The following is a 27,997-nucleotide window of genomic DNA, read 5'->3' as shown; positions in this document are numbered from 1 at the left end:
TAGGATTCTCATCCTACTTAGTTCCGGCGGATATTAACCTTTTACCCACTCCAGACATCTTTTGGAATTTTTACGGGAAAAGGGGTCTGTGTGAAAAATGACGACTTAGTTACTCTAGTATCTTGCGTTAGATTATCGCCTTACCAAACGTTGGGCGCCATGTAGTGTACTTCCTATATTCCCAATAGGCTCTGCGCATTGGAATAACATAAACAGCCGTTTAGACGTAGGACTGAGGTCATCTAGGTCTCTACTGACTATGTTAGACTTAATTAGGTTTGCCAGCTAGCTCAGAGGTCACTAGAAACTTTCTCGAATGTTCAGGAAGGAGTTAACGTTCCCAATTAGACAAGAAGGGATTAGTTTCTGACAACCGCATAAACATGACAACTTTGCTCCCTCAGAATAAAGAGTATATCTCTAGAGTCGTGTGAAAACAATAGACAGCTATTTCACTCAGTCAATCGTGCATACTTGGTTTCACCAGAGTGCAGAGAAACAGAGAGACAGGCGTTTTCAATAAAAGTTGTTATTTATTGAGCAGTCCTCTTTCTCATGCAAGAGAAGTGAGTTGCCACAATTGCAATACTTATCATGAAGTAAAGTGCGTACAGTAAAAGTAGTATTATGAAATAATACTGTAAAAGCATTGATCTGGTTTCTGAGCCATACGATACTTTAAAACTGATAAAATATATACATACATAAAATCATTGACTAAACGTACTCAACTGGTGCTTCTAAGATACGCCTACCCCTGTGTACCTGACCTAAGCCTAATTCGTGGGAAGGCGTAAGTAAGTTGCAGTTTAAGTTAAGTTAGGTTTTTGCCAAGAATCTGAATCAAGAATTCTCTTAAGGTTTTAATCAGCTCCGTACCTTGGTTTTAGAATGAAGGAGGTCTTGTATCTCTCTCAGGACTCGATCTCCCAGCAACCCGCATGGGTGACTGGAAACACCAGAGCTGGATTTCTCGGCAAGAGAAAAGACAGTGTCTCTCTCAGTGCGTCAAATGGGAGGGTCGGCTTCCTTCGGCACTCGCATCAGCTGGGCGTCGGGCAAGTAGATAGCCGCTCCGCTCCGAAACCACCGTGTGTTTGCTTAAGGCAACGTTGGTATATTTATACCTGGAAGGTGCCGGGTTTGACGTAAGGTTGGACATAAGACGTCACTAAGAACTTACAGTTCTTTCTGGACTCCAGGAGTTCTTGCACAAATCAAAACAAAAGTAGGGGAATTTCCCGGGCTGCTGGAGGCTTGGTTTGTTTAAAGAATGCGTTGTACTTTCTAGGGGTCTATGGGAGTAGCCTTGCCGTATTTGGACTGCAATGGCTATGACTAAATAGGGACATGATTATTATGCCTTTATAAGGATATGTTTTGTTATAACCACATAAGGGCATGAATCGGGAATATTTAATTAGGGTCCTAGATACATTCACAACAGCACGAGGTGTTCTTTCAGACTTTAAGGCACAGCAGCAGTGTGCGGGCAGTGTAGGAGATCATGCATTGAGTGCTGTTTCAGGGTTTAGGGCAGTGCAGTGGTGTTTCAACATTATAGGGGCATTCGCTGAGGATGGTGATTCTGGATTTAAAGCAGTGCAGTAGTGTTGAAAGAGTTTAGCATGTTTTGCTAGGGATGGCGTTTCAGGGTTTAGGACAGTGCAGTGCTGTTCAGGCAGTGTAGGGGGTCAAGGTGGGACTGAGAATGTAGACATGAATATTCACTGAAATGATTACTACATGCTACAGAGAGAGTTGCTATGGCATTTCTACAGTACACCCAGGATCTTTATTACACAGCATGAAGACTATTTGGGAATTAAGAGGCCTTACACACATGCTGCATAGGACTTTCTAGCACCACATGTCCTAAAGCCTGACTCACTCCATGAGTACATGTATTCCCATATTTTTAAACAAATCAACTAAGCATATTATTCTGACACAATTTTCTGAAATGAATACTAACTCACAGTGTGATCTTAGACACATGACAGTATCCCTTGAAATTCAGTAAAATGATTACTACAGTGAAAGGGGGTCTTGCTGGGAGTGCTGTTTCAGGGTTTAGAGCAGTGCAGTAGTGTTGAAAGAGTTTAGCATGTTTTGCTAGGGATGGTGTTTCAGGGTTTAGGACAGTGCAGTGGTGTTCAGGCAGTGTAGGGGGTCAAAGTGGGACTGATATATCTGAGTTTAGAGCAATGCAGTTGTGTTTGGGCAGTGTATGGTATCATGCAAGGGCTAGGACTATAAAGCACTGCATGTCCTAAAGCCTGACTCACTTCATGAGTACATGTATTTCCATATTTTTAAACACATCAACTAAGCAAATTATTCTGCCACAATTTTCTGAAATGAATACTGACTCACAGTGTGATCTTAGACAAATGACAGTATCCCTTGCAATTCAGTAAAATGATTACTATGGGAATACATGTACTCATTCAACAGTTCGGGCTGTAGCCGTGTCTAATCGTCCTATGGAAAATAACATGGGGAAAACACATTTTGGGACCCCCCTTTTTTCTCAGCCCCCACTTGACGAATCCCCCAAAACTTTCAGGGAAGGAGCGGAGCAGAGCGGGCCATCTTCTTTGAGAAATTCGCAAAGATTCATCAACCGGCGCCAACGTTATTCCCAATAGAAGGTTGCGGATTTCCTATGGAAACTAGGTCCTAACTATAACTATCTACTGGCGACCGCCAGTAGGTAATATATATATATATAAATATATTCCAACACTATCAGCACAGTCTCCTCTGAAAGTAGATAGCACGCTGGTATCCTTGCAAAAAGTGCTTTATTACAGACGCATTTCGCCTCACGACTTCGTCCGTGTCGTTTGGCTGTGCATAACAAATGGCCATTTTTACACGTGAAGCCTCACGAGAACTACATTGATATCAAAGAAGGACCTCAACATAGGCTAAATGTCGCAGCCATCTTACATGTTTTGTAGAATACAAAATTACTTAAAAGGCCATTTAGTAAAGTGCTGTGTGCATTAAAAATAAAAAACAAACAACATTTATATGTCAGGAGATAACAACTTAAATATAACAGGTCATTTCATAAGGCTTACTATAATAGTTTAGAACCTTGAATTAACATATTTCTTGAAAACCAATCAGTGTCAGTAGATTTTGATGCGTTCTCGCTCACTGAAATATATGTTGTATTGCTCCCCATGTTACTATATATATATATATATTACCTACTGGCGGTCGCCAGTAGGTAGTTATAGTTAAAACCTAGTTTCCATAGGAAATCCGCAACATTCTATTTGGAATAATTTTGGCGCCGGTGGACGAATCTTCGCAATTTTCTCCAAGAAAATGGCCTGCTTTGCTCCGCTCCTTCCCTGAAAGTTTGGGAGTGATTTGTCAAGTGAGGGCCGGGAAAAAAGGGCGGTTCCAAAACATGTTTTCCCCATGCAATTTTCCATAGGACCTTTAGCCAGGGCTACAGCCCGAACGGCTGAATGGAATTACAACAAATTTGGCAAAAAGGTAGAGTTCGGTTCACAGATTGTGCTTTTTGTTAAATGGTGTAAATCCGTTCAGTAGTTCCTGAGAAAATCAAAAGTAAAATCATAACTATATATGCGTAGTTGTACCGTACGCATACCTTCCCGAGCACAAGCTTTATGCTAATTGGCTGTCAACACTGCAAACCAGGAAGTGTTGGCAGCTATCTTGTGCCTTGGTAGAACCGAGGCACAAGAAAGCTGAAAACAAATGCGGAAAACACAGAAAGGGGGCAGGGTAGATACACCCTGATTATGGTAGAGGGGGGGCACATGGCCCCCCCGCAGCCCTGGGGACCGCCACCCCCCGGGGCAAAGACAGTAATGATGGGGGGCCTTTAAGGCGCCCCGGGGACCGCCACCCCCCCGGGGCTTTATTTTTCATCAAAAAAACACGCCCGGGGACCGCCACCTCCCCGGGGCACTAATATGCAAATAGGGGGTCTGTGGCGGACCCCCCAGCGCCGGGGACCACCACCCCCCGGGGATTTGTTGATGGTTGGAGGGGCGCCACGCAGCCCCCCTCCTGGAGCCCTTGATGGCCTTGGGGACCGCCACCCCCCCAGGGCCGGCTCCTGCAGTGTCCTCCCCCGGGACACTGCTGTTTGCTGTGGTAGGGCTGGAGCCTCGCGGCTCCCGCCCTACCACAGCAAACTGCTTTGATTTTTGAAAAGAGACATTTTTGAAAAGAGAGCAGGAAACCTGCTCTCTTTCAAAAATCAAAGCCGATTGCTTTTCTGTATGGGGTGCACCATGTTAGCTGCTCCCCATACAGAAAAGCAATGCCGGCTCCCGCAGGATGCGGGGAGCCGGCAAGGACCGTGGGGGGCTTAGGGACCCCCCACGGCCCCCAACGAGGAGGGCCAGGCCCCGGGGGATGGGGTCCCCGGGGCCAGAAGACAGTAGATAGTTAGAGTTAGGACCTATTTTCCATAGGAAATGCGCAACATTCTATTTGGAATAACGTTGGCGCCGGTTGATGAATCTTCGCGAAATTTTCAAAACTAATGGCTAGCTCCAGTCCGCTCCTATCTTGAAAGTCTTGCGTTGATTCGTCAAGCGGGGGCCGAGAAAAAAAGGGGGTCCCAAAACGTGTTTTCCCCATTCAATTTTCCATAGTAACAGTTCATCGCAGCTACAGCCCGAACTGCTGAACGGAATTACACCAAAAAAGAGGTAGTCCATAGTTCAGACTTGTGCCTTTTGCTTAAATGGTGTAAATCCGTTCAGTAGTTCCTGAGAAAATCACATTTAAAAGTACATATATATCTATGGCCCCGCAGGATCTACGCATCCTAACCGCACCCTGCCATGCACGAGCTGTATTCTAATTGGCTGTCAACACTCCAAATCAGGAAGTGTTGGCAGTTATCTTGTGCCTTGGTAGAACCGAGGCACAAGAAACCTATTAAAAAAACGCGCAATACGCGAAAAGGGAGCAGGGTAGAAACACCCTGACCCCCCACAAGGACCCTCAAGGCTTTTTTCTAAAACAAATCAGCAAAAGTGCGGGCTCCCGCGCTTCAATGCTAATTAGCTCCCGGGGGAGCAAATCCCGGGGGCATGATGAAAAAAAATCCCCCCCCCCCACACTGCCCCGGGGACCGCCACCCCCGGGGCTTTAACTTAATATAGGCGGGGGGCTCACGGCCACCCCCGGGGCTTCTTTAAATCGGGTGGGGGGGGCTCTCAGGCCCCCCAGCCCCGGGGACCGCCACCTCCCAGGGCTTCCTAAAATTCGGTAGGGGGCTCCTGGGGACCGCCACCCCCGGGCGTCTGTTAATTTGTTGGGGGGGGGGCTCTTAGGCCCCACTAGCCCCGGGAACCGCCACCCCCCGGGGCTTAAAAAAATGAATGGAGGAGGGCTCATGGCCCCCCAGGGCCCCGGGGACCGCCAACTCTGGGGCTTTATTTTTTTTTTAAATACCCTGTGTGGTGGACCGCCACCTCCCGGGGCACTAAATATTAAATTGGGGGGGGCGTGGCTTAGCGGGCGATCATGGCGGACGTGGCTTCTTAGAGCTCCCGCCGGCCCGGTGATTATCCTACCAATTCTCCTGGCCCCCGGACCCGCAAAGCATATCGGAGTTGGGGCACAGGTAGCGGACGACTCAGGGTGCATTCCGGTGCCGGGACTGGCGAGCCGTGACCCTCCCTGGTGGTGCAGTGAGCTGGAGCGGCGGGCGGCCTAGAGCCAGTCGGACGAGCCGGGGCCTCGATTTTGGCGCACCCGGATCGGAGAGCCTGTCCTGAGGTCCGCGGCGTTGCTTCCCTGCCACGATCCGGCGCAGCCTGCAGCGGGCGGACTATCACGGGCCCCCCTGCCCTTCCACGCGGAGCAAGCCAGGAGAACTAGCGCTGAGGGGCGCCTCGGCGACGCTGCGGCCTACCTGGCCTTGGAGGAGCCGGGGCCTCGAGTTTGGCGACCCCTGCCCGAATTCGCATACACAGATCCTGGGCCCGGAGGTGCAGGCGCCTGGGAGCCCCGGGGACCGAGGGGCCAGGGGCGAGCCCTGTCTGGTCTGCTGTCTCTCCCCATCCGGGGATTGCCGGAGCTGTGGGGCCCGGAGGCCTGGACTGCAGCGGCCCGTGCGGCATTGGGGGTGCCCGGCGTGGACCTGGTGCCGACCCTCAGCGTGATCCGACGGACAGTGAGTGTTGGCCCTCCCCCCCCCCCCCCCCACACACACACATGGTGCTGTTGTGACTGTTGAGGGACGCTGTGCCCGGGGGGGTCACTGGGGGCCTGGCCCAGACTGCCGGACCTGGGGGATCCCCTGGCAGCCACTGGGACACGCGGGGTACACCGTAGCCAGCTGGCATAGAGCGGAGGGTGCCCCGGGAGAGGCTTGCACGCGCTGGGACCTGGCCTGCGGGGGTCGGCGGAGTCGCGTCTGGGGAACACCCCCCCCCTTAGCACCTGAAGTGTACGACAGTCGGGGGCGTGAGGAGGCCATCGCTGGTGAGGGTGTCCTGCTCTTGATAGCTATTGGAGTGAGGGTTGCCTCGCCGTCAGCAGCCGCCGGCGCGTTTGGGGACAACTCGGCCGGACTCAGCCTTCGCCATGACCAGGGGGGGTGGAGGGCCCGCTAAGCAGGGGCCCATCGACAAATTCACGGAACCGCATGGCGGGCCCGGAGCACAGGGCGGCCAGGGACCGGGGCCGGACAACGCGGCACTGATGGCAGCCATCACCCAGTCGAGAGACATGCTGGATGCTAAGATTGGGGCTGTTGGGGCCGATGTGACACTTCTAAGGCAGGACCTGCGCAATGCAGTGGAGCGCATAACTGAAGCGGAGTCCAGGGTCTCAGTTGTGGAAGACGATGTCGGGACCCTGAAGAGGAAAATGGCGGCGATGGAGAATATCCAGAAGGGTCTAGCACTTAGGGTGGAGGACGCCGAAGGGCGGGCGCGCAGGAACAACCTTCGCTTTGTAGGTTTTCCGGAGGATTGTGAGAAGGGGGACATGGGACGCTTCCTCTCTCGATGGCTGGAGAGCTGGCTCCCTCCGGATACCCTGTCCAGATGCTTCGTAGTCGAACGCGCGCACCGGGCCCTGACGCAGAAACCGCCGACAGGTGAACGACCCAGGCCGGTGATCGCCAGGATTCTGAACTTTCACGATCGAGACGTTATCTTGCGAGAGGCGAGGGCCAAGGACTCTCTTTCATTTGAATCCCACAAGATCATGGTCTTCCCCGACTACACCAAGATGGTGCAACAACAGAGACGCTCCTTCCTGGACGCCAAGGCTAAACTCCGGGGCCTAAAGATACAGTACTCCTTACTCTATCCGGCCCGCTTGCGGGTGGTCTTCCAGTCTAAAACTCACTTCTTTGAGTCGCCGGAAGATGTTTTCAGGTGGACAGATGAGACGGTGAGGGTCAGGCCGCATCCTCAACCGGGCCTTGATCCAGGCCACACGAGTGATTCCTCGCAAACCCAGAGTGACCACCAGGCCCGTAGCCGGAAGAGTAGAAAGTCCAGGTCCAGGCGCCGCAACGCCTCCAACACTGGGCGCAGTACCGCTGAGCCAGCTGATCCGGACGCTTCGGGGGGCTCTGGATGAGGTGCAATGGGTGGTCCTGACCGCCTACGGATACCAGCCGCTCCAGTGATGGCAGTGGTTCCACTGGTGACTTGCATACCTGACGACTGCATTATGTGTGTTGTAACATGCGCTCTAAGTCCTTCAATGTGCTAACTGTTACGTTTACTAACTGTCCCACAACAGGTTCAGACTCTGGGACGGGTTCGGGGTGCTCTGATACAGGGGCTGCTAGCCTCCTGCATAGTTGGGAGTGGTTAGGGGGAGGGGGGAAGCTTTAGAGTCAGTGGGTGTTCGGGATCCATTGGTATGGTAGGCTTTGGGCGCTCTGTTTTGGGCCCGAAGCCGCCCATATCGCGACAGGTACTTCAATGTTTGGTGAGGTATAGGGGGGGGGAGGGGGGAAGTTGGGGAGCTGGGTTGGGGGACAGGTTGGGGTTGGGGTAGTTGGGGGGGTGGGGGAGGGTGGCACAGTGTCTGCATTACTTAGGCTACTTTCTTGTGTGTGTGTGTGGCTCCGAGAGCCCGGGTCCTTACATCTCCTCCCCATTGACTATGGTTGATCACCAACGGTCAGGCCTACCAAGGGCAAAATTGCGAGTGGTGAGCTGGAATGTCCGGGGGATGCTGGATAAAATTAAGCGAGGGGCGGTGCTGCAGCTGGGGAAGAGGGAGGGGCGGATGTCCTCCTCCTCCAGGAGACGCACCTTCAGGGCACCAAGACCCTTAGTTTACAGAGGTATGGCTATCACCAGGTGTTTCATGCCGGGTTTGCAAGGGGGTCCCGGGGGGTGGCGGTCCTGATACACCGAAGGCTCTCATATGTACACGAAACTCATTGGGTAGATGCACATGGCAGATACGTGTTTGTTAAAGGAATGATTGGGAATGAGCCGATGGTCTTTGGTAGTGTGTATGCCCCGCCCCCGCTGCAGGATGCCCTTATTGAGAAGTTGTTCGAAGTGTGGAGCGGTATCCCGGATGTTTTGGCGATTGTGGGAGGAGACTGGAATGATGTGATGGATGGGCGGATGGATCGCTACAGGCCCGGTAGGGAACCCCAGACAGCGGCGCCGACGAGGCTTCATGGCCTGGCACGGGGTATGGGTTGGACCGATACATGGCGCTACCAGCATGCCTTGCGCCGAGAATACTCCTATGTGTCGGCTGTGCACAAGTCCTTCTCTAGGCTAGACTACATGTTCGTACCGACTCCTTGGCTGTCGAGGGTCGCTACCACGGCCGTACTCCCCCGTGGCGTCTCGGACCACTCCCCCGTGTCCCTTGACCTGCTGCTGGACAGGAGGCGACAGCCCTTCCGCTGGCGCCAATCAGCGTGGCACCTACAGCAGGATGGATACCGCACACGTTTGCGCGAGTCTATCTCCGATTTTTGGACAGAGAATGGCGGGCCGGAGGTCGACGCCGTCACCCAGTGGGAGGCGATGAAGTCGGTGCTCAGGGGAGTGGACATTGCCTGGTGTGTGGAGGCCCGAAGGACCCATCTGCGCGAGGTGGAAGAGGCGGCGGGGCGGGTTCGGGACCTGGAGAGGGACTGTACCGCGAGTGACACGGGCGAGGCGGTGGGGCCGCTCCTGCAGGCACAGCAGTTGTACTCCTCCCTGCTACACAATGAGGCGCGCCAGCTTTGGCTGGCCACTCAGAGCAGGATCTATCAATGGGGGGATAAATCCAGTACCATGCTATATAGACTTTGCCAACACACCTTCCGGCCCCAGGCTCTGCCGGGCATTTGGGATGACCAAGGTGTCCAGTTGACGGCCCCTGAGGCCATAGCTGCCAGCTTCGCGAGGTATTATGCCGATCTTTATGCCCCCCGTGAGGTCCTCTCAGCGGAAGATATAGACACATTTTTGGCAGATATCCCGCCGCGCGCCCTCCCAGAGGAGGCCAGGGATCGGCTAGACCTTCCCCTTTCTTTGGAGGAACTGGGCACGGCACTTGGGGAATTGAACACCGGCAAAGCCCCGGGACCGAACGGATTTCCGTGCGAGTTTATGAAGACCTTTCACATCCAGCTGGAGGGGCGCTACCGGTTGGCACTGGAGGCGGCCAGGGAGAGTGGACACCTACCAGCGGATTGGCGACACGCAGAAATTGTTGTTTTCTGTAAGCCAGGGAGGCCCCCGGAACAGCACTCTTCGTACAGACCGATCTCCCTCTTAAATTTCGAGGCGAAAATATTAGCCAAGGCCTTGGCCAACCGCCTTCTCCCGTACATCACTGACTTAGTACACCCTGACCAGGCGGGGTTCATGCCCCATAGAGCAACTCGGCACAACATTCGCCGGGCGCAGGTGGTGGTGGAGACGGCCCGGGCCGCCGGGATCCCAACGGCGCTCCTCCTGGCAGATATCGACCGAGCCTTTGACTCTCTCAGCTGGGTGTACCTTAGGGCACTGCTGTCCCGCCTTAATCTCGGGCCGGCTTTCCTCTCATACTTGAGCTTGCTCTATACGGACCTGACCGCGTCGGTGCGGGTGGCGGGAGCGACGTCCGAGTCCTTCCCCATCGGACGGGGCACCAGGCAGGGATGCCCTCTCTCCCCCTACCTATTCGCCCTGGCCATGGAGCCTCTGGCGGCGTGGGTGAGGATGGATGCGCAACTCCGGGGACTGGAATGGGACATGGGCCCCTCCGACCGTATTGCGCTCTACGCCGACGATGTCCTGTTCTTCCTCACGGACCTCAATCGGTCCGGACCCAGGGTCCTGGAGATAATGAAAGTTTTCGGGGAGATTTCAGGATTGCATCTGAACGTGCAGAAGTCCAAGCTGTGGGCTCTGGGCGGCGGAGACAGGCCGGGTGATTGGGCCTTGACACTGCAGAGCGCGGTGGGGGGCCTCAAATACCTGGGTATCTTTCTTACAGATGTTCCGGACTTGGCATGGGAGCGCAATGTGGTGCCTGTGTGGGACAGGGTGCGGTCGGACATAAAAATCTGGTCCAGAATGCCACTGAACATATATGGCCGGTCGGCGATCTTTAAAATGGTGGCCCTGCCGCGCCTTCTATACCAATTGCAGAACCACCCATACCCCATTGCACCGCAGTGGTTTCGCCAAGTGAACACCGCTCTCAGTCAGTTCCTTTGGGCTGGGGGAGTGGCGAGAGTGGCTCTCCGCACCTGCTTCCTTTCTACGTACTGCGGGGGCCTGGCCACCTCGGACATCTTATCATACTATCAGGCGGCGCACCTGCTGGTGCTTAACGACTGGTGGTATGGGGATCGGGGCGACCCGACTTATGCCCTGGAGCGGCACCTGATGGACCCAGACACGGTCCACACCATTCTTTATTCGGCAGCTATCAGGAAACGACTCCCCATGGTCACTCAGGTGGTCTTCCGGATGTGGCGCGCTGCCTTGCGCCGTATGGGATGGTGGAACAGATTGACGAGGGAGACCCCGCTGTGGCAGAACGGCCGTCTCCCGGAGCTGGCGTCCCTACAGGGATTCAGGAGCTGGGATGATATCGGTATCTCCACGCTCGGCAGCGTCATGAGGGGCACCACCCTTAAGCCTTTCCAGATGTTGAGGGAGGAATATGACATGCCCAAAACTCAATTCTTTAAATATTTGCAACTACGTCATGCACTGTCTCCCTCCCTGGTGGGCTTGGACTCTCTGCCCGAGTTTAGCCCCCTGGAGGCCAAGGTGTTCATGGGGGAACTGGAGGAGAAAAAGATCTCCAATATATACCAAACTCTGGTCACGCACTGTTCCTCCTCTCTTGATGGATTACGTTCTGCATGGGAAAGAGATCTTGGTGCGTTCGAAGAAGAGGACTGGAGAGAGGCCCTGGAGGCCCCCAAGGGGGCGGCCATTGCGATGCGCCTCCGCTTTATTCAGTTTAAATACTTACATAGGGCCTACTTTACCAGAGAGCGGTTGTGGAAAGCAGGTTTGATTGCCTCCCCCGAATGCTTGAGATGTGGCCGGGCGGTTGGAACGTTTGTCCATACTGTGTGGTCGTGTGCAAACTTGGCCAGGTACTGGGTGGGGGTCTGGGACTGTTTGGCTGAGGTTCTGGGCTGGGACCTTCCCCGATCACCGCAACTTGGCTTGCTTCATGTTATGGAACAGGTGGGGGGCAACATTTACAAGCGTCATTTACTGGTCCTGGGCCTTACTGTAGCTAAGCGGGACATAGCCAGGGCCTGGAAGGACCCCAGGGCCCCTTTGTTGGAGGTTTGGAGACGAGGATTGGACTTTTGCATGGGACTTGAACGCCCGATCTTTGAGGCCAGGGGTTGCCCCCGGAAACATTTTAAGATATGGAAGAGATGGGCGGACTACAGGGGACTGTGGCTGGAACCACCGATGGCCCAGGACACTGGGGAAGACCTTTAACTACTGTACCCTGGGCGACAGGGAGTACGCACACTGGCTATTATTATATTCTAGGCCTTGAGATTAGCAGACACTGGGTGGGGGGCGGGGTTGGGTCAAGGGAGTTAGGGAGTTGGGGGGTTGGGTGTTTAATGCAATCATGCTTGCACTGAATGCATATCCTTTTTTCTATATGCTTATGCTCATTGGTCCTGCGTTGTGATGCGGGACGATGTCCTTATGCTCTGTGTAATGTCAGTACTTGAAAATAAAATCTTGTTCTGAAAAAAAAAAAAAAAAAAATATATTCAAATTGGGGGGTCCGTGACAGACCCCCCAGCCCCAGGGACCACCACCCCCCGGGGCTTCGTAAAATGTGGGAGGGGGCGGGCAGGCCCCCTTCCTGGAGCCTGGTCGAGGCCCTGGGGACCGCCACCCCCCAGGGCCGGCTCCTGCAGTGTCCCGGGGTGCCCACCCCTGGGACACTGCCGTTTGTAATGAAAGGGCGGGAGCCTCGCAGCTCCCACCCTGTCATTGCAAACTACTTTGCTATTTGGAAGAGAGACCAGAAAACCTGCTCTCTCTTTCAAATAGCAAAGCAGATTGCTTTTCTACAGGGGGAGCAGCATGTTGAGGATTCAAGGGGACTTAATCAAATTAACATGGACACGGCGCGTTTACACAGTGGTGAAGCGAGGGGATGGTGTAGGAAAGTGGCTCTATATATAGTGGACCAAAGTAAAATCATCCGAACAACGAATTCCAATTTACTCGCCTATTATCAGAAGAGACATCAGTGCTGCATCTTTGAGCCCAGTACTGATCCTGAAAAGTAATTCTAACCGTACTTACCAGTAACTTGAATTTCCTTCCATAGGCTAACATTGACTGCTTTCACTTGAAAATTCTTTTAAGTGTGGAGTTTTGGAACTTTAAAATATTCACCTAAAATCATCCGAACAACGAATTCCGATTTATTCACCTGTTATCAGGAGAGAATCCAGTGCTGCATCTGTTAGCCCAGCACTGACCCTAAAAAGTAATTCTAAGCATACTTACCAGTAACTTGTATTTCTTTCCATAGGAATCCATTGTCTGGTTTTCACCAGAAAAGTTTCTAAGTGTCGATTTTCACAAACTACAAATATTCCTTAAAAATTGACTTAAACGCATTCTTTCAACTGTTTACAGGAGATGCATCAGTGCTGGATCCAGGATCCAACACTGAGTAAGAAAAAGTGACAATAACACTACTTACCTGCTAAGTGATTTTCCTCCCATAGGATAACATTGGTTATTCTATGTGAAAAAGTTTTTGTGTCAACTTTTAAAATACAATAATAGTCCTTAAAAATCACTATTGTAACCAAAACGCTTTTACTCAACTGTTTACAGGAGATGTCCCAGCACTGAATCTAGGAACGAGTCCTGTGGTTAGAAAAGTAATCCATAAAGTAACTAATTGCATTTAACTAGAAATTCCCATTGAGCTCAATGTTGCATTGTGTTTGAAATTGTGTTGCCCATTGCAACAACTGTAACTGCTGTACTTAAAAGTCTATTGCCTATTTGCAAAGTATTTAAACTAAAGTAATTCATTCTGAGAAAGTATATTTTGTAATGTAATGTATAATGTAATTATAATGTAATTTAAAAAATAAAATATCTGAAAATAAATAGTTTAAAAAAGTAGTAAATCAGTATCAAAAAAATAAATATAGCAATACATTTAAAAATTGTCATTTACAAAACCTTTGAAATTCACTGAAAAAAAACATAGATTTCAGACATGTTATAGTTGGGAATTAGCATTTTAAAAACCTTTGAAATTCACTGAAAAAAACATAGGTTTCGGAAAAGGTTATAGTTAGGAATTAGCATTTAAAAAAACGTAGAAATTCACTGAAAAAAACATAGGATTTATGGGTGTTATAGTTAGCTGGACATTTCACTCGTACAAAACAATTGAAATTCCTCCGTTATAGTTAGTTCTGCTAACTATAACTTGCGCGCCCGCAATCCACTGCTGAAGACTTAAACAGGTACTACCTTGTTTAAGGTTTCTATCAAATATCACGACAAGCCAACCATTCCAATCCTCAGCAAGCAGAGTAAAGATGACCATGTATGCATCCACGGAAGGCTGGAGAGCTCACATTCAAAAACTAACCACCAGGGGCCTCTGTACGGATATGGAGATGAAACTCCATACCAGTATCCTGGAGCTTCGATTAAAAAGGCTGGATCTACAGATGTTCGAGGCTAGCCTAACACACCATTCTAACCACAACTGACTATATGACCTTGATTTGTTAACATCGCAAAGTTAGTAGAAACTAGGGTCTAATCTCTGTCAGATGAGGCAGTTTCTATTGAACTGGGCCATCTCCAACATGGTGGATATCAGAGTTGAACTCTTCCCAGGATGCCAAAATATTCGGGCAGATGCTATTACCACACTCTCTGACTGTGCCATGACTGACTAGATTGAATTTTCCATGAGTGGAGCTGCCCATGCTAGATCCTTTTGCCACTTACCAAAACAAGAAATTCCAGTACAATGTCAGAAGGTGCAGGCAATCAGAGTCCACAAGCAATGTCTGTTCAATAACATGGTCCAATGTCTGCATACACTTATTCTCCATTTCTCCTGATCACCAGATTGCTGAGGAAGATGAATGCAGTTCACTGTTCCTTGATACTCATTGTCCCGACATGGCATTGCTAGTATTGGTACAGCGACTTGAAGAGATCTGTGCACCCAGACACATCCCAGGCTACTCTCCAGACACAATGAAAAGATCCTTCCCCATGATCTCTAGTGACTGAGTCTGACTGCCTGGTACCTGACCATCTAGATTTGTGCCATGTGGGCATTCCAGTTGACTGCAGAAATGTTATGGCACAATCAATCTCATCAGAAAATACCCTATAATGGAAGTATTTCTGTACATTGTGCAAATACAGGGGTTTTAACCTAATTGTTATGCAGCCCCATCTAATGCTTCCCTACTTGCTAGAACTGGCCAAAAGTGGGCTGAAATGCTTATCAGTATGAATCCATCTTGCAGCAGTCTCAAGATTGTGGAGAACAAAAGATGATACCAGCTTTATGATCATCCTATGTGAAAACAAAGATAAGGTAGTCTCTTCAGTTCACTGCAAGGGCTCTGGTATGTCATTCCTTACAAAATCTAGTAAGGGTTTGACTAGCTTAGCATAACCTAGAACCCATTCTCAGCAATACTTAACCATTCTTAAAAAGGTGCACGCTTGAGAGACAGTCACAGGACGGGGCAGTTTATGGATGGCTTCAAGTCTTTCTGGAGGTAAGTGACGTTCCCCTGCCTATATTTCAGGTGCAAGGTATTTGACTTGGGAAAGGCAAAACTGCAATTTATCTTACATACGTTATGCCATTTCTTAGCCAATTCAGTAAAGAGAGAGACCAAGTGTGCCTTGCACTGGCCTAGCATAACAGAGGCTTATAACAGGTAACTGACATATTGAAATAGGGTGTTCCGGTTGGGAGGTTGGGCATGACCATCATGTCTAAATCCTTTTTTAGTACCTGATATAAAATTGAGGGAGATTTTGTATTTCAGTGTGGGAGATGAGTCTACGAAAGCTGAGATTATCAGCATGTGAACGAGAAGAGACATTGATTCTCTTCTTGAATGGGGTTCAGAAAGAAAGCGGAGCAGAGGTCAACCACAGTAAACCACTGAGCACTGACTGGTATGTAGTAGAGGATAGTGGCAGGTTTAGGTGCCACTGCAAAGCTGGATATAGCCCCAATATTAATCACCTTAATGCCCTGTACAAACCTACATATGTTGGTCCTCGGGGTATTACATCTGCTAATGGGAACTGGAACCTCTTACTTGATTAAATCAGCTATCACCCGGCAGATCCCTTCTTCCGTCTCAGGCTTCAAAGGGTACTCCAGTATTCTGAGTACCTTCTTTTGTGGATCTTCCTTCACTTCCATTGAAGAAATGAACCCCACACCATTAGCTCCAGTAGACCACAGAGTGGCAGGTAACTGCAAAAGCAATGCAGGTAAGTCTGGTGATACAATAGCGGGGTCCGTATTTACACGACAGTATAAACTCTTACGCAACAAAGCAAGCGCCTAATTTTCTTGTTCTTGTGGTATATTTAGGAACACTACATCTGGAGTACAGAACACTGTACAGTTAAGAAGGCAAAGGATATCATTCAGTAATACATCCTTAGCAGCACTCAACTCCTCATCATTCCTTCGGTCTGTTCTTGGCCATGACGCCTTTTCCATCAACCTCTCTGACTTCACACTGAACTACTTCCACGCATTCTGTTTTCCGGCGGTCCTAAGGATCTGCTCTGTTTCTGAATGCTACTCTACCTGCAACCATCCCCCCCATCCATCAGCCAGCATGGGGAATATAGTCCATAAAGCCTCTTCCCTTGATTCTTGTTGCTTCCTTCTATTCCTGATCAGTGTTCTGGGGAAATAGGTAGGGAGAAGGCAAGTCAGTTCTTACCCTTTTTTGTTTTCTTGTAGATCTGGTTTTATTGAGATTGCAAGATAAAATAAATACAGGTGGTAGATTTGGTACTCTAACTTTTTCTATGCATCTTTCATGCGCTGAACATGGGATTCATGCTTTCACCTGTGTGCCTCCTCATGCCGATCAAGACAAAGTGACCTCACTTCAGCATTTATTTTATTTTTGGGGTCTGTCAGTCTTTTTTGTGAATAAGTTAATCTTTCTATGTCGAAGGCACTATGTTCCGGAAAGGACTTCTTTGAGTCTTCATTAGTGACTCTCACACACTTTTTTAAGAACTTGTAGGTGGGCATATCTTACTGTTGGTACATAATGTGGGCAGGGGTCCCTTTGATGGGCGCTCGCTGCATTTAGATCGCTGTGCCCCCATTGCGATTGCCTACCGCCTTTCACACTCTTGAATAAAGGAAAAAGGTATGCAGACCTTGTGCCCGCACCCCATCCGGTGAAGGAATGGAGGGAAGGAATTGTACTGTGGGGTTTAGGGTTCTCCCCAGTTATTTCTTCCAGCTGATTTCATGGAGGGGGGTAACTGTATCATGCACTCGTAACCAGAGTTCCTTTGAGTTTAGTCTTGTCCAGCAAGGCTGATGAAGGGGCAGAGGTGGCTAGAACAGTGGGTCTCTTTCTCTTGCACTTTCATCCTTCAAGTGCTTTCGGACCTGTCTCTTGCCTATCTTCCCCATTGCTGCACTTTTCTAGAGCCATCTTGCTGTATATCATGGCATCACACTTGTAATGTGAGATGGATTTGTATAGCATTTGCTTGTCACCAATGAGGGTATCTAGGCACTTGTGCTCTCTTTCCTTCTAGGTCCTTCCATTCCTACCTGCCCTACCAGTTTTATTTTTTCCCCATCATATCCTCCTATTCTGATGGAATCTATTTTAGTTTTGACAATACACTAGCAACAAACAATGCACTGAAGCTGTGAACAAACGATACTCGCTGTTAGACTTTTGCCTAAATTTGGTTCGATCCGCACTCAGTGTTTCTGCCAATTACCATGTTAGGAGCCAGGCCGCTCTCCACCTCAGTTCCCCCGCCTAGGTTCCTTGTATGGAGTCGGGTCCCGCACCCTTCTGTCTCCCTTGGTGGGACAGTTTCCAACACCACAGTGCACCTTCTATGACAAAAGTAAACACAACACGTGGGAACCCCAAGTCCATGAAGCAAAATAGCAGGCAGCAAAGCAAAATATCAAAGACAACTGTCATATCAGCATAGGGGCTCTTGCTAGAAAAATGGTCAGCTGGAGCAAAGTGTTAAAACATGCACATTTTGATCAGAACTAGTAAATATATAGATTTGCCAAATACAAGTACATGTGAGGAAATCATGTGACAATAGTTTCAGCAGAAAAAGTGTCTAACATGCAGTTGTTTCAGCCCTTCCTCTGCGTAGGCACTTAAACGACTTCGAAAGGAAGATAGCCTTTATATCCACAAATACTTACTTTTCTTCTTACAAAACCTTGCTTCTCTTGCCATGTTTGAAAACAAGGTTGCAATTGCTAAAATGTGCAATGTGCTTCACAAGACATAATGGCACCTGGGCCTACCATCGCCTAACTTAAGTTGTCAGTGAACATGATACAGTATACAGCTTTAAATCAGTGCAAAAATATTGCATTCTCACCGCACACACTCATACTAATATAATATGTTTCCATTACCTTTTTTTTTAATGAATAAACTGCATATAATCATTTCCCTTTACATATAGACTGGATATAATAAGACACAATAAAATGTTGTCTCACTGGTATTTTTAAGTGTGGCTGTATTACCATGTACATGAGAAGGACTTTATCCAAGACTCCATTTCTCTAACACATGAACTACTTAGAGACTACCCAATTAAGAAGTATAAAATGTTTGTTTTATTGATTAAATGGTTCCTCCTACATATTTTTGAATGTGGATTAGATTTAAACACCAGTGAAGAGGAAGGTGTGTATAGGGAGAGCGCAGACCGAGTATAGGATATTTTTTTTCTCAACAAATGAATATTTGCATTTTTAACCAATACAAAAACAACTGGCATGTCACAAATAGTCATCCACGTGCCCGAAACCCCCCACCCACGGTCCACCACCCCATTTCCATGTCAATCAATCTATCGAATTCCGGCTCAATCGTAAATAATACTGTTGGCAGTCCTCCCTTACCCCTCCAAAGGCTCCCCCTTGGGCTAGGGCCCATATCCAGCCACATCCCTTTACAAAGTACAGCCATACTCGACAAGACCCACATCGTGTAAATCAGAACCCAACCCCCCATCTAGGCCATGGTACCTTCTCCATTTCCCCATACTCTGCAAAATTTCCGGGGGCATCTTGTTTTGTAGGTAACCCTCTCTGCCGCCATATACATATCCATTCCCCTCCTCCATTCTCCCAATTGAGGGGGAGACTGTGTCCCTCATGCCCATGCCACGTCCCTCTTCGCCACCACCAGGGCCGACAATGCAAAGACCAGGTGCGGGCGGCTCAGGTCTATATCATTGGTTATCCCCAGTAGTACAAATTTAAGTTCTATAGGAAGTGGGGCTTCCAGTACCTTACTCATCTCTCCCAATACTTGTGTCCAGTAAGAATGGATAATGGGGCAGTCCCAGATAGTATGATAGAAGTCCCCTTGCGGATGTCTACAACGGAGACAACTGGAGTCACCGGCCCGGCCCATACGGTGTAATTGAACCCTATCAAAATATACTTTGTGTAGTATCTTGTATTGGATGAGTCAGAGGCGGGATTTGATTGCGACCTCCCTATGGTGCATCAGGGCAGCCTCCCAATCTATTGTATCCATCGTAACCAGGTTCTGCTCCCAAATTTCTCTCCGTTTCCCCAGTATATCTGGCAAATTATTGTTCAGGGTCTTATACGTAAAGGATACTATCTTGTTGGATACCTGTTCCTGCAATAGGCGACACTCTAATGGGGCATATTCTGGTAGGGGAGAAGAGAGCAAACTCTCAGCCCTCCATGCATGTCGCAGTTACGCGTACTTAACAAACTGGGTGGGGTGCAGCCCATATTCCGCCGCCAGGGTCTTAAAGGGTTTAAGGTCCCCCTTCACCACCAGAACCCCCAACTTGGAGATTCCAATATCCTCCCACCTTCAAAAGCCTCTGAGTTTGTGGAGCTCTCTTAACCAGGTACAGTTCCATATTCGTGACAGCCTTGTCGGCTTATGTTTCCATCCCAATATCTTTGTCGCCCTATCCCATACGTTCATGGTTATTTGCGTGGCCGGGAGTAGTCTTCTCCTACCCGTGCCCCCGTATAAATAAAACAGACAGGTGCGGCGTGCCATGGTGTCCCTCTCCAGCCTGTAGGTGGGGTGATAATCTGGTGCATGTAGCCAATCATTCACTGGCGCCAAATGCTCTGCCCAGTAGTATGCCTCAATGTCTGGCAAAGAGTTCCCTCCATTATACTGGTTTCTCTGTAATGTGCTCAGGGCTATCCTCGGTTGCTTTCCTACCCACAACAGGGAGGAGCACCCTTCCGCGTCTATCACCCTAAACGTCTGCCTAGGAAGAGGAAAGTATTCATTTTGTAGGGCATACAAGCAACGGGACAATGTAATAATTTTAAACATTGCAGCCTGGCCAAGTATTGTCAGGGGGGGCTTTCCATCGGAGAGCATTGTCTGCAAAGTTTGTAATGACCCGGTGAAGATTATAATATTTGAGCAATTGTAGTTTAATCTAGTGTAAGGGTTAGGCTAAAAGTTAGTGTTAAGCTAAAGGTTATCTTGAAATGCAGAATATGGCAATTGTTAAGGAACAGAATGCATTACAGTTAAGTGGCGGTGGTTTGGGTACTTTACAGCTTGGATTAAGTTAGAGGTGATCAGCATAGGTCCTGAAGGAATGAATTCATTAAAGATTTTTAGGGTAGCCACTCACTATGTAAATGATTTCAGTTAAGGCTCAATGAATGTTAATATATATGGTTCAGTTTCTTTCAATATAATAGACCACTAAGGAATAAAATAAAGAACTGAAAATGTCCCTCAGTGCTCAGTTGGGCCCTGTGTTGGGGCATTTTTATTATTTGTGTTTGTCCATAGGAGTTCAGTGTTTATTCATGGGCCTTTGTGCTCAACGTTTGTGCATGCTTTACCCTGCAGATAACCAGCAATTTGTTTTATTTTGTACTTAGATAGAAGAGGTCCAGAAACTGAAAGTTATACAAAGAAAAAACACAAAGGTACGTTGCCCGTATAACTTATGTGAACATGTCCTATGCGAATGCAATTTTTATTGATGTATTAATGATATCCATTAAAAAATGTAGCTTATATCTTAAAATTGATGTGTTTGTTTTGTACGAGGAGTTTTATATTGAATGCTTTAAATGAGACGTACATTCCTTAAATGTTGTGTAAATGAACTTTGATTCTTGACTCATAAATCAAAAGGCTCTGAAGATTACTCTTCTGATAACCTACTTGCTTGACTACTTATTGCTGAATCAAGAGCTGCCTAACAGTTTTCAGTCGTGTCAGATTGTTGCAGAACTTCACCATCCCCCTGAAATGGTACCTGCGATAAACTCAGAAACCATTGTAACATTGTTCTATACATTTCAAAAGAACACTAAAGTAAGAGCAGGTTTATTCACATAAATGTAATTCTTTTTTTTTTTACTGTAAATGCATTGCAATGCACTTGCATAGGTCAGACAACACAAGTAGGCTCACAAACCTCATTAGAACTTTAGAAAGTTCCGGCCTATATTAATAGCAGTAAAATGGAATTAGGAAAATATTGGCTGGTTTACACCTACAATATTCCAATGTTTCTCTTCTTTTTTTTTATCTGTAAGTAAATACAGCAATGGGGAGCACTCAAAAGGTAGTCAAAGACACACTTCAATTAATGAATGTAATATCAAAATTATTATATTCGAAGTCCACACATATGTTTCTTCTACATTCAGTTTATTGATTCAAGGAAGCTGGTATATTTTATATTCAACTTTATTCTTACAGCTTTCAAAATAAATGTTCAGCCAGCCAATGCATTTTGTCCTTACAAAAGGACTTCATCAGGGCTTTAAAAAGACATACATACAGTCTATTTAAATTTAAAACAATTATTATATACAATAAAACATTAATACATCTTACATGGTTCCAGTAAATGTAATCATAAGGCTAAGTTACACACCTTTTCCAATGGACTGAACTATCACATACTTTGTTTGTTTATTCATTGTACATTCATTTCAATCATTAGAAAAATATAGGTTTCAAATTCATATTTACTAAAAATAAATGTCTTCCATAAATGTGCCCAACCCATTTCCTTTGTACAAAGATTTCACATTATTTTATATAAAAATATAGATAATACTATGGGCATCATGTCTAAGAGAGCTGTTACTGCCTTCTTTGTTGTTGCTTTATCTATTTTAGCTGTTTAATTTAGAACAGTTTACCCTTAGTGGGTGTAATATTCCAATAACAGTCCTTCTACCTAGGGCTAAACTAGTTGTCACAGGTCGTCTCCTCGTTAGCAGCCAAATTCAGAGAAAAGGGCTAAAGACAAGTATCGCTATTGGCACTAGACTTTAATGCTATGTTAGAATATCAGGAGGTTAAGTGAAGGCATGTTTTATAAGGTTGTATTTGAACATTTCTTGAGTACTATGGTAGTGTAATTACTGCTCTATAACCATATTTTGTTCGATCTTTATATGCCCACTATAGTAACTCTCAGTAGAGGTATTGTTCTTTGAACATGCCTCTTGAATCGGGTTAGAATAAACTCACATACAAATTCTACCCTTGCTTTAGAACAAATACATTTTTTTTAATACATTGCAATAATATAAAATGTGCTATCTGCCACTTTATAAAATAATTTGTCAGAAATCGAAGAAAATAGTTTAATCTTTAACTTCTAGAGAAAAAAATATTTTCACGTGAGTGGAGATGAGTTTGTTTTGAAGAGTTCATCCCCATGAGCCATTTTAAGGCAGGTATATTTTTGGTATTTGTTACTTAACAGACTACCATTAATTGAGGGGAGGTTCGGAATATATCTTTTTTCTTGGAACACTGTCACTGAAAAATAACTTTTTAACAGTGAAGAATTTCATCTGAATTTACATGGTGAGGTATGATTGCACTATGTTGGTAGTAATTCTGCAGTTGTTTACAAATGCTGTACATAGATGTGGTATAAGTTTGGCCTTTTGGGCTTAGGTTGGCATGGTATATGCTGCATCCATAGTGGGGGTGAAATTGAGGGGGACCCTTTTATATCTTTAAATTGGGGAGAGGCAGGATTGCACCCTTTCCACATTCCCATTTGCGTGATCAATTCAACTATTGGCAAACTGGATTTGATGAGTGACAGACGTTCAGGGCATTAAAACAAGAGCACAAAACAGAAGAGAAAATCTCACTGTAGCTGGATGACATCATCCTGTATGTTGTTGCCTCCCTTCAGACAACAACAAAATTACTGCAATTTTTCAAAACAATGGTCAGAACACTGATTACTTTGTTAGTTGGACTAAGGGCCACATGTACGTAACTTTTTTGTTGTTGCAAATGACCCGATTCGCAAAATCTGGCCGTTTGTGATGTGAATGCGAAAACTGTTTTTAGGAGCAGGTAGTGGTCCAGGGACCTCTGCCTATCTTTAAAAAATTAAACTGAAACGTTTAATTTTTGTTTTTAAAACACATCCTGTTTCCCTTTAAGGTAAACGGGCTGAATTTTAAAACAAGCATTGGCATATCCAATAGGTCTCGCCTTTGAGACCTTATAAGTGTTTAGCCATGCAACAGTTGATGTTGTTGCACAAAGGGTATTGTGCTGCATAACTAAATACTTATAAGGTCCCAAAACGATGCCTATTGGCTATGGCAATTCTTGTTTTGTGTAGCGCCCTACCTACGAAAATTCTTACACTGTGCGTTGGTTCAAAAAATTAACACCACTTTGAGGCAGGCTCACAGTTGTTATGATGATAATTTTTAATTCTTAATTGTTTTCTCAAATACAGAGCACCCTTTCATAGGTTAATTGATTTATTTTACATGTTTGATGCTAAAAAGAGAGGGATGGGTTTAGAGAAAGCAATGCACATTGCAAGCCCAATTTACTGAGGAGGGAATGACTTCCACAAAATGCATAATTTTCCAGCATTAGGCAAACCAGAAGCCAAAATATAAGTCGAACAAAAGGTGTCTTGGAGTTTCAAAATTCATGAGCCAGTGGGTTTCCTATGTCAATACAGAAGTATAAATCTGTGAAAGTTGAGAGGTGAGGAAGATTTGTACTTTTGCACGAGTACCATTCACGAAATCTGCCCAGGTGGCAGAGATTTATGGAGACAAGGCAAACCCATTTGTCACTTAATAGTGCATCACAAATTGCCTCGTTCCCAACCTGGAGGAAAGGGCGCAAGCTGTCCGCTCCACGTCTGCCTCGAAAGGCGTGCGTGGTTGATGCTGCGTGGCGGGGCTGCATCGCCCTGTGGAGGAAAGGATGAAGGGGATATTTCAGTCGTAGAAATAATGCCTTCAGCATGCCGGGTGGCGAGGTACATCCATTCTGCTATTGTTCATCGTATGTAATCATGCATTTGTTCAGGGAATGGCAGGCAGACCTCACATCAGCCAACACCTGCTTTAACAGTACGTCAATGTGTTCACTTTGCTTTCTACTAACGCTGGTTCCCGCCATCGCGCCATTTGTCTCTCAGCTTTAATTCGCCTGTATGCGCAGTGGAGGTGTTTAATCGAGCACTGCATGTCACGCTGAACAGCATGTATCATCGCCTTTGATGAGTGATGGGTAAGGGAGCAAGGTAAACTCGTGAACAGGATTTTTACCATATCACTAAATTGACAAGAGTACTTTGCCAAATAATGAAACTTAGGCAACATTGAGAGAAGTAGAATCAATACATTATTTAATTAGTTTTTGTTGATTCGGTAGAATAAATGTATTCATTTATGCATACGTTTTGTAAATTGCAGATGCACCCTAGACATGCTTCAAAGTGCTTGTGGAGACTGCGGAGCTAAAAGAAACGCGCGGCCGCAAAAGTGAACGCGACCGCCATCTGTTTCCAATTAACGTGACTGTGAGACAGGCAAATGTAAACAAGTGTGGGGGCGATAATTGGAAACAGATGCCGCTGCTGCTCACTCCGGCAATGGGGATGCCGTACATGCACGAGTGCTCCTTCCAAAAAGTACAGACCTATTCCAAGAGGTTGTCTCCTAAGCAGCGCTTGCGTGACCTAAAAAGGTTGCTTTATTTAAAAGCAAACACAGACAATGGTGGTCTGCTGTCCCCTGCAGGCCACCATCCCTTTTTTTAGTGATTCCCAAGGCGTCGCAAATTGTGACCTACCTCATGAATATTAATGAGGTAGGTCGATTGCGACCCCCATTAGGAAACGCTAAATGTCATGGACACATTTGTACATAGGTGTTTCAAGCAAATTGCAATAAATCGCTGTTAGTAACTTCCAAACTGAAACCTACGTACATGTGACCCTAATTTCTTTATCCTATAAATAAATGATTGGAATGTAAAAGACCTGAACATGCCAGGTATAAAACAATGGTAGATGGATTAAAAATTTTAAGAATTAAAAAAAACAAGAAACAAAGTAGTCTTCATAGACTGTAGTATAGAAGTAGTTTGAATTATCTTTGTAAAAGATGTAAAACATTGACGCAAAATGCCACTTTTCTTTAATGGGATGGCAACTGCTTTCAAAATACCTTTCTTTAAGTTGCTGTTTGTACTACAGAATACCACCTATAAAAAAAAAAACTGGATTTTTTTTTAAGATTAGGAGTTTTGCATTTCATTTGCCAGGTAGTGTGTCGCTGCAAATTGTGCTCACAGTGCTATATGCAACAGTGTGCAATACTGGAGGCATTGCACGTCCCAGTATAAGAGTGTACTGTTGGTCTTCCCAACTCCTATTTCTATAGGATTGGATACATGTCACCAATAGATACTCCCTTAGATTGGCAAAGGAAAAAGCAGGATACCCACAATCTCTGTATAGGAAAGAGAAAAATCTGCTCCAAGGTGTGTCATTCAGGCCACATTGTCCCCAGACCTCCCAGGTGACCAAGCTGTGGGGAAGTGCAAAGTACATTTCAACTAGCGGTAGAACAGGCCTCAAATAATTTTATTAGAGATCAGCGCCTTCATTTCGGATGTTATTGCATTTGGTTGTTCAGTTTTTATCAGACATAATCACTACAACACATCTGGAAAAGAAGCTCCCCTCGTGCACAGAAGTCTTGAAACCCACTGCATCCCACCTTTTAAAAAAGATCCATGTTCTTGTAGACAGCCCTGGGTAGTTCGTACTTTCTCAGTAAAAGCTATGTCAGGTCTCCATTTCTTGTGGGCTTTTGATGTTTTTTGTTTAGTCTCTTGTCAAGAGCATGATAAAGACAAGCTTTTCAATATTGTTTTCCATATTCCATTCATTATGATAAGGAAAACAGGATCCACAGAAAATAAACAAGAATATCATATTTGAACCATTTGGATCCCTCCCTTCTACCGGTTGTGTACTCTACCTCGTAGGCAAGGTGCCCTTTTTTAAAGAGGGCGGTGAATGAATTGTGCGCCCCACTCAGAGCAACTGAATCTCTGTACCTAAATTCCAGAAATCTGATCTCTCTGATGGTCTTTGGCCCTCAACCAAAGAGTGTTTTGGTGCTTGTTTTAGGGGCATCTACCTGGTATTCAGCCCCACCGCCCATATTTCTACAGTGTATGCCTCCATTAGCTTAAGAGTTTGGCACTCCCAAGGGTTACTTTATGACCAGTTGTTTTTAAGAGGGCTCTTGAACAGGATCCTTCTTTTTTATACATATGTCGATGCAATTTCTGAGGTGAGTGGTAAATTGGTTTTACTAAATACATTTGTTTTCTCAGTCGATCTTAATTTTGGGACTGAACTTCCTGGGGGCTGCACTCTTTGATCCCATGCATCCTCATGCACTCAACTCTCTTACCAAGCAGGTAATCTTCTTAATGACCATTAAAATTGCTCACGGAATTAGTGATACTTGTTTTTTCCACTATTACTCTACAATCATGCCACTTTGATGGTAACTTTCTTTTGTTTCCAAAACGCGCTGATAATTCTGCTTGGCTCGCACAATAAATCTGCTAGTGTTTTTCCACACTCATCTACTTTCAAAATTGAAGAGATGTTCCAAAGGCGAGACTGTAAAAGAGCACATAGCTTCTCTGGTTCGTAGGGAAAAGGATAGCCTAGATCCTGAAATGGACATATACTCTATAAATGCATCTTTTTCCGATGGATACCCATGAGCATTAAAACCTGCTGCAAACACGGGGTGGGATGACCTGGCATACTGCCTGGAAATACACTCACTGGGGACAGATTGAACACGCTTACTCCGTACTTTGCCTTCTTGTACACGCGTGCCTCTAAGCTGTTGAAGGGCAGCCCTTTGTTTCCGTGGTTGGAACAGCCACCTAACAGAGATGACCCCCTATGACGAGGAACAGGGCTCGGTCAGCTATCGGCCCTGGAGGGGTTCGTGCAATGGGATCGTCTGGGGATCTCCTACCTTTTAGACGACTATAAGGGGGGACATCATGTCATTCCAGGAGTTGAAGGTCAAATACTTCTTGACTAACTCGCAATTTTTTCGGTATCTCCAATTGCGCCACGCCTTGCTTGCCCACGACTTACCGGAGAGCCCCTTGCCTGAGTACAGTCTGCTGGAGGCAAAGATTTTCATGGGGAAGCTAGATAGAGGGGCCACATCAGCGATTTCTATGATGCTGGTGATCCATGCCTCGAATGGCCTTGAGCAGGCCTGACAGCGTTGGGCGTCCTGGATGGGGACCTGGAAGAGGATGATTTGAGGGAGGCTTGTATGGCGCAGAGGGAGCTGACGATCTCGAGGCTCCATATGATACAGTTCAATTACTTACATGAACGTATCTCACTCAGACGGTCTTACACCATCCGCTTCCTAATGCGAAAGCGGCATGCGCGCAATGGGCTTTGCCTGCAGCTGAATTCTATTATGTAGCCTGGGATTGTCTGGCTCTGAGACCCTTCTGGGGGGTGGTGTGTTGCATACTCTCAGCTGTTTTAGTCCGCCCATTGGAGTTAATGCCATATATCACCCTGCTTGGGCTGCTGGATGAGGTGGGGGGGGGGCCCAGAGCTGAGCATATGTTTTTGGGGATGGCTTGCCTGGTTGCTAAGTGGGATGTGTCCCGTGCATGGAAACAACGGAGGCCGCTTACTGTTAGGGGGTGGTGTGCAGGAGTGGATTGGTGCACCCACCAAAAGGAGCCAATTTTTGAAGCTCTTGGTTGCCCTACGAAAAATAAGCATATATGGGGAAAATGGTGCAGCTACTATGAGTTGTCGATTTGGCATCGTAATGTGGCACATTTCTGAAGTTTGGGCCTGTTGCTATGTCATACACGTATTATGAGAACATTTTG

General features: G+C 46.8%; 1 protein-coding gene across 2 annotated transcripts in view; it reads left to right on the top strand.

The window, feature by feature from the left end:
* The window catches only part of CENPU (centromere protein U), a 457,607-nt gene that overhangs the window by 353,726 nt on the left and 75,884 nt on the right, over positions 1 to 27,997 (top strand). For both annotated transcript variants that reach the window (XM_078678017.1, XM_078678018.1), the window contains one exon: positions 20,665 to 20,712. In XM_078678017.1, the coding sequence (XP_078534143.1) occupies positions 20,665 to 20,712 (48 nt within the window). The remainder of the gene's footprint in view (positions 1 to 20,664; positions 20,713 to 27,997) is intronic.

Source organism: Lissotriton helveticus, chromosome 2_2 (genome assembly GCF_964261635.1).
Source record: "Lissotriton helveticus chromosome 2_2, aLisHel1.1, whole genome shotgun sequence".
Classification (NCBI taxonomy): Eukaryota; Metazoa; Chordata; class Amphibia; order Caudata; family Salamandridae; genus Lissotriton; species Lissotriton helveticus.
This window is presented reverse-complemented; position numbering and strand designations above follow the sequence as displayed.